Genomic DNA, 14,630 nt, shown 5'->3' on the forward strand with positions numbered 1-14,630 from the left:
AATATTTAAATTTGTTGTAAAATCAAGTAAATGTGCAGTAGATTACTACAAGCAACAGAAAAAAGGCCATTAATCATTTATTGCAATACTTTAAATGCAAAGATAAAATGTCTTCATGATACAGTACACACATACATATAAGCCATAGTCTGGCTTATTTCGCCTGTCAAAGAATTCCTTGTTTGTGTGTTTGCAGGCTGAGGCATCTTAGTCTGAGGCAGTTGAGACAGTCTGCACAAGTCTGGGCTTTTTTCTACCCGGCTCTTCTGGGTGTATCCAGAGAGCCTGCCATGACTGCTCTTATTGTTGATTGTGAACGCTAATGTTGCCACACTCACCTTAAAAAAACGTACAAAATATTGAGTGAAATCTAAGGGCAATCCAAACTGTACCGCTACTGTTCTTGCCACCTGCCTCTGAACGCAATCAATCTGCCTCTGTCATGCATTCAGGCTTCCACCTCTGTCCTGAGCGGGGCGTGACGACACTGCATGAGCGAGTTGGCTCACGCGGCAAGATCTCTGGAACATGCTGACAGAGTCGGGACCTCAAACGGGCTCCTGCAGATGACACAGGGCAGGAAAGGGATAGGAGTGGGGATTTGTGGTGTATTTAATGAAGCATTAATGATCCCAAATCGCAGACAGCTAAAAATAAATCCCCCTGTAATTTGTTCCGCATAATGTCATTTGACAAATGATGGGAGACCGGTCATTAGGAGCAGTATTAGCCGTGTTGAGATAACCACCGTGTGGAGTGCTGAGGTTTCGTGGAACCAAACATGGTTCATTTCCAGATGAGAACACCCCACCACCCCCTGTGTCAGAGGAAACCTGGAAAGTTAGAACACTGGATTGTGGGATGATACAATTATAGGCTATGCCAGTTTGTGCAGTCTTGGGTTACAAGTGTAATGGTGCTGTGGCCGGCTCGGGTGCTGGGTGCCAGGCAGAGTGGTAGGGAAACACTATCCCCTGGTTTTACATTGGAGGCTTAAGTCTAGCTCCAGACTAAAATGCATGTTTGAGCTGTCTTAATTGAGAGCAACTTGTTTTGTCTCAAGATGCACACCAATAATGTTTTTTCTTTTCTTTCTAAAGCACGTTTATAAAAGCTACTTAAATGTCAGAATTAAACTAAGGCCTAATCCTGTCTTAATCTAAACCCTGCCTGTGAAACCGGGCCTGTGTGTCTTTCTGTACATGCTACTGGTAGTGTTATTAGTTTGTTGTGTCCATATTACCATTGCCCTGATCCACTGTAAACTCAATAAAGCAGAGAAATGGGTCAGAGCTGTGCATATATAAACTAAAGAAGCTATAAAGTGTAGCTTGAAAAGATTTGTTGCAGGTAATTTGCAGCTTTAAAATAATGCATTACTATGGACACCTTCATATAAAGTCCAAAATATTATACTGCAATGATTAGCTGTTTTTTATTATGAAAATAATGAAAATTCTGCTTTATTTTGGTGGGAAAACTGTAAAAATAAATAAATAAAAATTACTTTTAAAAGTATTTTTCTGTTTTATAGTCACATTGTACTTGTGTGAACAGGCCTTAAAGCTTATTCTTCCCAATAGGCTACGTGCACAAGCGTCGTGACGAACTTCCGCTATTGTCAGAAGTCGGCATATCAGTTTCCGGTTTACGACTGTCTTCATCGGCATCCGCTATAAACAAACAAGATGAGTGCTGCTGTTGTAAGAAACAAAGAGTTATAGGGCCCTATCTTGCACCCAGCGCAATTGACTTTGTACACCGACGCATGTTTCATTCCTATTTTGCACCCGCGCAAAGCGCGCTTTTCCCTCCACAGAAGCACGTCGCTAAACTAGGGAATGAACTTGCGCTCTCTGGGCGGTTCAGCGCAAAAAAGGAGGCGTGTTTTGGCGCAAACGTTCCCTGGTGCTATTTTACTGTTCCATAAAACAATTGCGCCACTGGCCAGAAAAAACCTAGTCTAAAGTCAGTGGCGCGTTGCGCGTTGTTCATTATGCTATTTTAAGGGCGCATGCTTGACCATAATGTATAGAGTGCACAAACGCTCATACACTGTGATTCTCTAATCTACACAGAAGCAGCAGTTTTCATTTTTGCAAATCATATTATTACAAACGATAGATAGATAGATAGATAGATAGATAGATAGATAGATAATTTATTATAAATATAATAATTTATTATAAAAGCATACATCTAGCTTACACATTTACCCACATTATTATATGCCTGTTTAGCCGAAGCTAATTTGGGTGTGTTTCTCCCATCCCCAATGTCACTTCTCTCTCTTTTACGGCCGTGAAGAGAGCGTTGCTCTCCTCGGCTGTGAACCGCTCTTGACGCGCGCCTGGCAAATCCGCCGTTATAATAGCAATACGCCAAGGAAAAAGTGCGTCTGCTCTTAAAGGGAATGTGAGATGATGCTCTGATTGGTTTATTTCACGTTACGCCCAAACCACACCTATGAATAATGAAGCTACTTCAGACCAACCCCTTTTAGATTTGCGCCCGGCGCAAGAGTCATTTATCCCGCCGGGAAAATAGCAACAGCGCCAAGACCCGCCCACAAAGTTACTTGCGCTTTGCGCTTTGACACTTGCGTTTCAGATCGTTAAAATAGGGCTCATGATGTGCGTGGCACATATAAGTTTCTAAGAACTGTAGGTGGATCTAACGCCCGTTTCACACATACTCCGTGTGCTGTGCAGTGTGTGTGTGTGTGGTGCAGGAGCAGCACGCGCTATAGTGCTTCACATATGATGCGTTTGCAGTGAATAACAGTAAATAATAGCAATTTAAACAACGTAGGGCTATTATTCCATTGCATTACTTATATTAAATTGCTCAAGCAAGTGGTCAAATATTTAACTGTAAATTGACAAAAACAGCCGACTCTCATGCCTTTTCTTTTGCATTTAAAATAGCGGAAGTTCGTCACGACGCTTGTGCACGTAGCCTATTGCATTTTAAAAGTGCAGTCACATTTACCTTTATACCAACAAAAATTCTACTGGTGAAATGCAGTCTGCTCAATAGGAATCCTCACGATCTGGAATTTTGCATGAGGGGGTAATGATATGATTTGCATCAGGCGAAAAATTTCCCCTGGTGTTCCCAAGTTGTAAACTTGTAATACTCAAATTTACTGTTTACAGATATAAAGTTGCTTGGTTTGAAAGTGAGCTTTGAGTAAGCGATGCTTCATGTATCGCTACACTATGGACCACACAATGGACCTACTTTCCAAAAACGTCCTAATTTCTACTTTGCAAAAGTTTCACTAATGTGACCGTGTCCTAAGGTGTAAACATTATACGTAAGCCATATGCATACCACCATACCAATGGCAAATAGTAGGAGATCTCGGGGAAACCTTTTTGAAAACAATCATTGTTTTTGCAATTCCATTTCACACAGGAATTAAATACTTTGAAAGAACCAGCACATTTTCTACTATTATTTGAAAAGAAGTCTAGTATCGGTATAGCTAGTAAACAAACTAATACACACACGTTGTACAATGTACATGCAATGAACCTGGCCTTTTTCAAGTCTTTCTGATCCTAATCTTTCTCTTTCCAGCCCACATTAGAGGTTAACCATCATGCAGGGAAGTCTTTAGACAGTTTCTGCAAGTGGCAAAAGTCCATCCTGCACCGGAACGGTCATGGGAATGCCATCCCTGACAATGGAATCGCACACCATGATACAGCAGTCCTCATCACCAGGTTAGCATGCGGATGTTTCTAGCTCTGTTTGTGGTGTTGTGTTAGTCAAACTTTAGGTCTCTGTCGCTGTCAAAAGAGTGAAATAGGCCTATGTCAGTATATGCTTTTGTTTAAATATATACTTTTTTTTAAACGCATACACACTATAACACCTGTCTAACGTTTTGTAGCACTCCGTTGGTTCTAAAGGCAACAGGTCATAATTTTAAAATGGCTTTAAAGTACTTGAAATGTGTGTTTGGAAGAACTAGCGATTTATGGTAAATCATGCTATAGCTTTAATCCACACAATGAGGAGTTGGGTTGAATTCCTGCGCCTGAAAGCTGAGTGTGTGAGGTATGTGTGAAGTATGAGTATGAAATAGAGAGTGAGAGTGAAGGAGATAGACACAGAGAAAGACAAGTGTTGAGTCTTTATATTGGAGGCTTGTTTCAGAGGGTATGTCTGCTGGATGCATCAAACGTTTCCTTTCATTGTCTTCGCTCTCTTATCAGAAGAGTGTCCAGTCTGTGAACTGTCTCACAGCTCTGTTATCTGAGTTTGTGTTTGTTCTGTGGAAACCCAAGAGGTTCATTCACCCCAACAAAATATCAGACATGTTTCTGTGGTATGCTTTCAGGTATGACATCTGCATCTACAAGAACAAACCCTGTGGAACACTTGGTAAGCCATCCGTCCATCCATCGCCTTATCTGTCAACATATATGAAATATTTGTTTATCAAATTCTCACTTCTTCTCTGTCCATAACATAGCTAATCGAAGGTTTATTGGTACTATATAGTTTTTACTTTTGATTAGTTTGTAGACACTAATTAATTAACTAATGTGTAGTACTGTAGTGGGGCTTGTATAGTATTTGCATATATGTATTTGCATATCCATCTTATTTTTCAACTCAGAAGTAAGCTATTCCCTGTGAATGTGTGAGACTTCAGATTCATTAGCCGCTGAAAGAATGACAAAGTGCAGTAAATTGTAAAACTATTGTGCAACAAACCAATGTGTTTATGATTGTGATGATAAATTAAAATAATATGATAACAAAAACAAGTTTACAATATCAAACAGCACAACAAACTGTTTTTGTGGAGCTAAAAGTTCAAATTCAAAAGAAAAATGGCCGCACCTGCTCTTACATTAAAAATAAGGTGGATAGTATTGTAGCATATATGTATGTGTGTGTGCGTGTGTGTGTCCATGTCACTGTGCCCATGTGCACACACGTGTCTGTATCAGGTCTGGCACCTGTTGGCGGTATGTGTGAGCCAGAGAGAAGCTGCAGCATCAACGAAGACATTGGTCTGGCCACTGCTTTCACGATTGCGCACGAGATTGGACACACGTGAGTCTTTTCCTAAACCTCCAAATGCTCCTACAGTGTCTTGTGTTCCTCTGTTCTTCCATGTCTTTTGATGATGCGGTTTGCTTTGAGTCAAGGTTCGATTTCAGTAATGTGAAATCAAGCAACTGTCTTTGTTTTTGTATCTTTATGCTGCTACATAAATTGCTACATTATTTTCTACATTGTCAAAATGGCTTAGTTGTTCTTACATTTTTTTATTTGTGTAGCTCAGGGTTTCCTAAACTGTGGGATCTTGAGGGAACGGCAAGGGGTTTGTGAGTTGATGAAAAGCTAATAATTAATTAAATAATAAAAATGTAAAATGAAAATAAACACGAAAATTTAAAATAAAATGAATGTATTTCTTTGTGACCATTAACCAAGGAGTTTGGCTGACAAAAAAAGTTTGGGAATCCCTGATGTACCTGTTTTCAAAAACTGTGACTAAATGATGTCAGTACATATTCCAAAATCTTCATTGTTCCCATAGCACCTATTGAAGCTCTACTATAGGTCAGCAATACGTCAGCGCTCTGAAATTCCGGTTTTACCTACTTATGTCATTGGCACACCCCTTTCAACTCTGACCCTTGACATTTGGCCTCCCAAAACAAACTTGGGTTAAATTCAAGGATAAACTATAAAGCCACTTGAGGCGTTTAAATATGAATAATGCTCATTAACAACAACTGCACTAATATTTTCTCTCAGTCTTGCAATATTTATATCTTGTTAGTGGAGCAAGTGACGACAGACTCTGATGCTCCAGGCGGCTTACTTTGGGCTTTTCATTTGTGGTTTCTTGCGCTCCAAGACGTTGAAGTATTGTTTTACTTGGTGGCCCAGCATTCCATTCACTTTCTGCAGCTTAATCATGCATATGGATTTATGGGCACGCCTGGCTGATATCGCGCCACTGCCTGCACATATCATTCCTCAAACCTTCAGAATACTTCCATGAAAGGAAATTTTGTTGTCATTTCTGCTGTTTTGGTAGTTGAAAAGTATTTTTTTTGCTATCATTGTTCGGATCTGAGCTGTTTGTGCTGGGTCACCCTGTACTCTGTTGCCTTGGCTACGATAACGGACCGCAGAGCTGTTTTCATAGGTGGTGAAGTCATTAGTGGTCTGGTCCTAATGGTTCGTCCAGGTACCTTTGAACTGACGGCCATATGACGCTGCGCACTGGGGCTGTCTAGACAAGGGGGCATATGTTTGTCTGTGTGTAGGATTACATAAGTTGTGTGAGGTGCTGATGGGTTTGTGTGTGTGTTCACATTCTGTAACCTGGACCAATGGATTCTATATTTATGCTTCCATAAAATCATTCATCTCTCTCTTTCAGGTTTGGGATGAATCATGATGGTGTTGGCAATGCATGTGGGGTGCGCAGTCAGGAGACCGCTAAACTTATGGCTGCCCACATCACCATGAAGACTAACCCCTTCGTCTGGTCTGCCTGCAGCCGCGATTACATCACCAACTTCCTTGAGTGCGTCTGCTGCCTGAGTCTGATATCTGTGTTTACACTGAAGTGTACTGTATTTAGTGTGAAATATTGACTGTATCAACTTTGGATTTCAGTATCATACATTTCCAAAGGATTTCATTATGAATTTAAATTATGTGAATGTCTTTTTTAACTCAAACGCAAACTCAGCCTATAATGTTGTATAAGAGCCATTTGTTATAATTTTTGATAGATTTGTAGATTATAAAATTATTGGGATGTGTCTGAAATCCCGCTGACAGCTAGTGCACATTTTTCAAAGATTTTAGTGAATCTTTATTACTTTTAATCAAATTTTATTTTATTTAATTTTGAATAGTGTATTTATTTAAACCGTTCCCTTTCGAAGAAATTCAACGCTGCATCAGAAAGTTGACGCTATGGGACCGGTTCTGCATGATTGCTTCTGAACCATGTGTGAAATCACTCCAATCTCATTCATCCCGTGAAGAAAGACGGCGTTCCACGGAAGCTATAAAGGATACCCGGACCAAACATCATCAGCTTCGGTGCCTTCAGAGCACTGTGTGAATATGTCTGTCTTTTTGGTGTTGTTTGTCCTGTAGGAAACTAGTATGGTGAATAAGCAGCAGTTAGAGTGTGTGTGTCTCCCTGCCTGCGTTATATTGTGTGAGGGGATCTGTGTGGTCTGCTTGGGAGTGGAGCATCATAGTCAGCTCTAGAGGGACCTGACAGTTTTCACTGTGAACGTCTGCCTTTAAAGGCGTAGTATGCCCAAACATTTAAATTCTGTCATCATTCTCACTCTCAAGTTGTTCCAAACCTTAACAACTTTATTTCTTCTGCTGAACACCAAAGAAGATATTTTGAAGAATGTCAGAAACCATTGGCTTCCATATTATTTTTTTCCATACTATGGAAGGCTGTTTGGTTAACCATATTCTTCAAAATATCTACTTAAAATATACTGTGAAAGAGTTGCGCCGGGCCACAGATTTGTCTCTCCAGGCCGCCAAGGAAACCATGGTCCTTGTCATCAGGTGTTCCATGGCAGCTATGGTGGCTATGGAGAGACGCCTATGGCTAAACTTGTTTGATATAAAGGAAAAGGACAAGAATTTTCTGTTGGACGCCTGGTTGATTCTAGCTCAATCCTAGAAAATGGCAGTTCAGTATTGAGAGTGTGCTTTCTCCACTACAGAGAACTACATTTCTAGGGGTGGAATGGGACTCGACTATGATGCAAGCACGTCTGTCTCCTGCACGTATCGAGTCGATTCTCTCAGCTGTAGGCAAGATCAGGGTAGGCCAAGCCGTCACTGTAAAACAGTATAAAAGAATGTTGGGACTCATGGCAGCTGCATCCAATGTGATTCCTTTTGGCCTTCTGTACATTGCAGTGGTGGCTCAAGACCAAGGGGTTTTCCCTGAGGGGCAACCCATTTCGCATCATCAGGGTTACACACAGATACCTTCGTACCCTAGTGATGTGGAAGAAGCCTTGGTTCTTGGCCCAGGGTCTCGTGCTGGGGGGTGCCTTGTCGTTGCAAAATGCTTACAACAGACACTTCCCTCACGGGCCTGGGGTGGTCCTCCTTGATTTGGAGGAGTTTCGGCTGGGCGGATGTGGACTTTTTCGCATCAGAGGAGATGACGCACTGTCCACTCTGGTTCTCCCTCACGCATCCAGCTCTGTTGGGTTTGGATGCCATGGTTTGGACAGGGCAGAGGCTACATCTGTACGCGTTTCCCCCGATTGCTCTGCTCTCAGGAGTACTAGGAGAGGGTTCACCAGGACTGTGTTCGTCTATTACTAGTAGCCAGTTTTGGCTGGCATGAGTATGATTCTTGGACCTGATGTCTCTCCTGAATGGCTCTCCGTGGGAGATTCATTCATCCGAGGGGTTGTCTGTGATTGTTACGTCCACTGCTCTGCCTAGTGGCATAACACTGACCAATTGCTGACCAATCGAAAGGTAATGTCTCTGTCACGACTATAACCTTGGTTTCCTGAGAACTGGACGAAACACTTTGCCATAATTCCTGCATGCCTGAGAGTGAGTTACTTCAGCCAATCAGAAGCTGACAATGTTTGGTCCGTGTATCCTTTACTGCTTCCGCAGTATGCCGTCATGCGTCACGGGATGACGTTTCACCAGCGAGATTGGAGTGATTTCACACATGCTTCAGACACAATCATGCATCTCACCCAGGTGTTTTTTCTTTAATAAATTAATACTTTTATTCTGCAAAGATGCATTAAATTGATCAAAAAAGTGACTGTAAAAACTTTTGATATGTTAAAAAAGATTTTTTTCTTTTGAGTTTTCTATTCATCAAAGAATCCTGAATAAAAATATATTACAGTTTCCACAACAATATTAAGAAGCAACTGTTTTCAACATTGATAATAAGAAATGTTACTTGAGCATCAAATCAGTATATTTGAATGATTTCTGAAGGACAATTTGACACTAAAAAAGCTGTAGAAATGGCTTTGCCATTACATGAATGAATAAATCTTTAAAATATATAAAAAAAATGAAAAAAATTAGTGTCACATTGGGTAAATGCCTTAGTGATTAAAACAGGTTCCTTAACTATTAAAGCTGATTCACTCTGCCACAACAAATGTAAACAGTTGACACACTAAAGGCTAGATTTACTAACAGCTTGCGCCAGCGCAAACCCCCTTTTGGCGCTTAAAAACTACTGTCAGGATTTACTAAAGACACGCAGTGAAAAATTAGCGCTGAAAAAACGTGGACACAATTACTTTTGCGGCTGACATTATTGCATAAGCATTTGTAGGATTTGTAGGAAGATTATTTAAATGAATCATGCAAGGTGATTTAATATAAGGTTTGCGCTAGTCAATGTACTGGTATTTGGCCCATTATTTAATGGCAAAAAAAGCATGTCTTAAATCAGACACTACTTTGCGCTGCTCTTGGTAGATTGCGTTGGTCATTATGGAAATGATCCGGCTACATCTGTATTCTTTCATTTGCGTGTTGTAAGGAGATCACATGCAGAACTTTCCAATCCCATCTGCGCTTTTTCGGAATTGCGCTCTCGTGCTAATTTGCCATTTAGTAAATCTGGCCCTGAAGTCCAACAGTTTTGAATTTTGTTGGATCAGTGTTTGTTGGCATCAGGGCAGTATGAACTAGCCTTTAGACTTCCATCACTTCTGACACACCCGTTCTGTTTTCTTTCTGATTGTTTCTTAGCTCTGGGATGGGTTCCTGCCTGAACAATGTTCCCCCCAAACAGGAATTTGTTTACCCCACCACAGCCCCTGGCCAAGCATATGATGCAGACGAGCAGTGCCGCTTCCAGTACGGAGTGAAGTCTCGTCAGTGTAAATACGGGGTACTTGCATCACTCAGTGTAATTGACAACAGCTCTTCACCCAAGAAAGAAAATTCCATCATCATCATCAACATCATCATCATCATCTATTAAAAATGCAGATCCGCATGATTTTTGACTATGGGACCATGGTAATACCATGTTTTTTTCTGATCTACACTATCATTCAAAAGTTTGGGGTCAGTAAGATTGAACTTTCTATTGATCAAAGAATCCTGGGAAAGAAGTGTTTTTTTTTATTTTTTTTTATTGTAATAAATTTCACATTTACAGTTTGTAATGAATTTTTATCAAATAGATATAGCTTTGGTGAGCATAAGAGACTTCTTTCAAAAACTTTAACAAAAAAATCTAACTGCCTCTAAAACTATTGAACAATAGTGTATATCACCATACAAGAACAGCATTGTGCCATAGACATTAGAGACGTTTATTGTGTCAGTAACAAAAAATATCATGGTAGTGTTATGTTTTTTGGACATATACCATGAAAGCACCACCATGCTATTCTTTAGTTTAGAGTACCTTGGAATGTCAGAGTAACCATTAAAATGTATATGGTTGATATGACCCATGTGCAATATTTAATGTATTCTAAAGGTATTTGATCGTTTTTTTGTGAGGAACAGACAAAAATTTAGGCCATTTTCCCCTAAAATATTTCTTTTCATTTTTGGGTGAACTTGTTCAGTAGTTGTTTACGATATATATATATATATACATACAGTATATATATATGAAGAGTTCAGATGCAAAAGCCTCTAAGTGCCATCTGAAATTTTCTTATAGAATGATCATTTTTATCAAGCTCGTATATTTAAATTCAATAATTTCACTTAAATGGCAATGAAGATTACCTAGTAATTATCATTTAAGTGAAATTACTGAACTTAAATATACAAGCTTGATAAAAATGATCATTCTATTAGAAAATTTCAAATGGCATTTAGAGGCTTTTGCATCTGAACTCTTCATATATATATATATGTATATATATATATATATATATATATATATATATATATATATATATTACATATTGAAAAAGATCTAATTTAGAAGTATATAACTATCTTACAGTAAGACATCTATGCTGAAGTGTCGTCTTTGGACACATGAATTGTCTTGCCTTTACATCCCCACAGTAAATCATTTAGCACACTCTCTCCATCCCTCCCTCTTTCTCTCTGTAAATCTGCACCAGATGGCAGTTCTACCTTTCGCTGGCTGTAACATTCCATCTTTTTGCTCCCCCCAAGACTTCAGACCGCTGGCATTCTGCCACTTTTGTCCAAAAGCACATGTTGGTCAAAAATTTGCTATTTTTTGGTTTGTGGCTCTATTCTCTGCCAGCCATGGTTGACCTTTACACCTCCACAGACACACAGTGGAGCTCAGTCTGTAAAGTGAGCTATATCTGCTCATGTTGAGTCCAGCTTTAGGTATTGACTGCTTTATGGGATGCCAGTGCAGGAAACTGAACATCTGGAGGAGTACACACACTAGTTAGCTCTCACTGTAACTATGTAAAGCAGGAAGTTATTGACTAGATCTAAAATGCAGTGTGCGGCATACAACTGATCTACATTATGAGATTTGGCAGAAAACAAAACTGTTTTATTGGACATATACCATGGAAGTACTGTAATATTATTTAAAGTATCATGTACAGTAATAAACATTCAGTACCATAGTATATAAGGGCAATTACCCTAGCAACACTCAGAGCACCTTAGCAACCAAATAGCCACGTTGGAGGACGTTGTTTGGTGCAGGAATGTCCTACTTCTACTCTTTCCACACAGTTCTTCAGCCTCTTGAGTCTTTCTTAATGTCTGTTTTTCCCACATTGTCTGAAATTTTGTTTAGTGGCTTGTGTGTGTGTTCAGGAAGTGTGCAGTGAGCTTTGGTGCATGAGTAAAGGGAATCGCTGCATCACCAGTAGTATCCCAGCAGCCGAGGGCACCATCTGCCAGACCAGTACCATCGAAAAAGGGGTAAGGACAGGGAAATCTGGGAGGAATATCAGAGCACAGATATATCAAGGCTCAGGAACCTTTTTTGGCTTGATGGGTAGATCATGTTTGATAATGAAATGATTTTATATGATATTATATAATATAAATGTACACCATATATTGGCAATTGTTTTGGGTGGTCACATATTGCATATTTAATGTTGATTAATGATATTTTCTCATTAGTGGTGCTACAAAAGAGTGTGTGTGCCGTATGGAACACGTCCAGAGGGTGTAGATGGTGGGTGGGGCCACTGGTCGCCATGGGAGGAGTGTAGTCGCACATGTGGGGGCGGAGTCTCTTCCTCTATTCGCCATTGTGACAGCCCAAGGTGAGTACTATAACTTTTATTCAGCAAGGATGCAATAAATTGATCTAAAGTGAGAGTGCAGACATTTATAATGTTACAAAAGATTTCTATTCCAAATAAATGCTGGGTTTTTTTTTTACTTTGCTTATCAAAGAATCCTTAAAAAATGTAAGCAAGAAATGTTTCTTGAGCACCAAATCAGCATATTAGAATGATTTCTGAAGTAACATGTGAAACTGAAGACTGGAGTAATGGCTGCTGAAAATTCAGCTTTGCTATCACAAAAATAAATTACATTTTAAAACATACTAAAGCAGTAATTTTGAATTATAATAATATTTCAAACTATTATTTTTTTTATTGTAATAATATTTCTTAATATTACTGTTTTAAAACTGTATATTTAATCAAGTAAATGCAGCCTTGGTGGGCATAAGAGCTTCTTTCAGAAACATTAAGTAATCTTACCAACCTCAAACTTTGGAATGATAGTGTTTACGAGTGATTTGATGATTCATAATGTTCTTACTCTCAGCCCGTTGTACTCAATGAACCTAGTCTGACGACATGCCAGGAAAAATCGTAAAAACTAACAGATTGACAGAAAGACAGAAGATGTCTGGCTGAAATGAACTTGAGCAGAATATATTGTGTAATTGGGAGTTACATTGAAATTGTACTCAGATGTGTCTGATGCTTGTCCTTGTGTGGATGCAGGCCAACGGTTGGAGGGAAATATTGTCTGGGAGAGAGGAAGCGCTTCAGATCATGCAACATTGATGTGAGTTTGAAAGCCACATGTCACTGTGACTCCATTTTTGTGTGTGAATGGATTCTGTTCCTGTATCATCTAAATTAGTTGATAAGACTGAAGCTCTTGGGTTGCATTGGACCCCAAAATTGGACCCTCTAAATCATGGGTGTCCAATCCTGCTCCTGGAGGGCCACTGTCCTGCAGAGTTTAGCTCCAACCCTTATGAAACACACCTGAAACCAGCTAATCGAGGTCTTGAGACTGACCAGAAACTTCTAGGCAAGTGTGTTGGAGCAGGTTGGAGCTAAAGTCTGCTGGACGTTGGACCTCCATGAGCAGGATTGGACACCCCTGCTCTAAATGATGTAGACGTACGCCAATAGAAGAAAATGGTTCACTGTTGCCATGCTCCATAAGATCCTCAGACTGACTGATTTGTGTGTGGGTTAGGAATGCCCAGTCGGATCTCAGGATTTTCGGGAGATTCAGTGCTCGGACTTCGACAGCGTTCCTTTCCGGGGGAAATTCTACACCTGGAAGCCGTACAGGGGTGGTAAGTATAAAACCCCTAAAGCACCTGTTCTGAGACTTTCTGGCCATTTTCCTTTGATTTATGTCACTTTGATTGGCCTGTTTTTACTCTAAACTGCTATGTTTCTGTCTTAAATGCACTTTAAGTTGCTTTGAATAATAGCGCCTGCCAATTGAACAAATTAAGGATGCCAAATATATCGACAGCCATATTGATATCGGCCGATAAATGTGACTTTTTAATGTTGTTGCATCGGTCCGATAAGTTAAATTATAGTCAAATGACTGTATCATTTCTAGATGGCATACCTATTGTCAAACACAAAAAGTACATTTTTACACAGTAAGATTTGAAATCTTTGAAAAGCATATGCACATTTACATTTTGTTTTTTCATTCATCCTTAAATAAAGAAAGTTGGCCATAGACATGCATATATATTTTTTTTATTCCAATGGTTACTAGTAGGTCCTAAATGTGTTTTTTAAATGATTGTGGGATAAGAAAGATTTCTGCAGTTGTGCCTGTTTTCAAATTAAAAGTCTTTTTCTACTGTGCATGATTTTTGGTTTTATTAAAAGCATGTAGGGGTGCTTTTTGTGATCAATCTCACATAATGTAGATTGATATCTAATATTGGCTTCAAAATATAAATAGTGATTGTATCACATTGGTGCATCCCTTGAACTAATCCAAATGTTTGTGCTCAGAACTGAACATAAACATGTGATATCTTAGTTCCCTACCTACATCTTTCATGATTATGAGAATGTTTAAGTGCTCGATTGTTGTTGTTTAAGACTGTTTAGGGCTTTTGAAGGTGGTTTCAATATTAGGACTGGACCACCATGCTCCAAAGAACCAATCTCTACACTGGCTCAGGTCCAGGACAGATGTGTGTGAGAGAGTGAGAGAGAGAGAGAGAGAGGGTGCAGATAACAGTCTGGCATCCATATGCCGGTCTGCGGACTGCCAACTCACAGAATCTCCAGTTTAAGTTTCTGCTTTTGATGAATGTGAAGCTGGCTGTCAAGGACATAACTGCCTTTAATCTGCCCCTCCAATAACATAATGGCTTACAGAGAGAAGCCCAC

The 14,630-nt window shown here is 39.6% G+C and overlaps 1 protein-coding gene across 2 annotated transcripts in view; it reads left to right on the top strand.

Moving 5' to 3' along the window:
• Positions 1 to 14,630, top strand: part of adamts10 (ADAM metallopeptidase with thrombospondin type 1 motif, 10) — a 59,247-nt gene that overhangs the window by 20,822 nt on the left and 23,795 nt on the right. For both annotated transcript variants that reach the window (XM_084390206.1, XM_084390207.1), the window contains 9 exons: positions 3,586 to 3,731; positions 4,352 to 4,395; positions 4,971 to 5,076; positions 6,422 to 6,568; positions 9,781 to 9,922; positions 11,812 to 11,919; positions 12,127 to 12,272; positions 12,969 to 13,032; positions 13,456 to 13,558. In XM_084390206.1, coding sequence (XP_084246332.1) covers positions 3,586 to 3,731; positions 4,352 to 4,395; positions 4,971 to 5,076; positions 6,422 to 6,568; positions 9,781 to 9,922; positions 11,812 to 11,919; positions 12,127 to 12,272; positions 12,969 to 13,032; positions 13,456 to 13,558 — 1,006 coding nt within the window. The remainder of the gene's footprint in view (positions 1 to 3,585; positions 3,732 to 4,351; positions 4,396 to 4,970; positions 5,077 to 6,421; positions 6,569 to 9,780; positions 9,923 to 11,811; positions 11,920 to 12,126; positions 12,273 to 12,968; positions 13,033 to 13,455; positions 13,559 to 14,630) is intronic.

The sequence above is a fragment of the Rutilus rutilus genome (assembly GCF_951802725.1).
Source record: "Rutilus rutilus genome assembly, chromosome: 19".
Lineage (NCBI taxonomy): Eukaryota > Metazoa > Chordata > Actinopteri > Cypriniformes > Leuciscidae > Rutilus > Rutilus rutilus.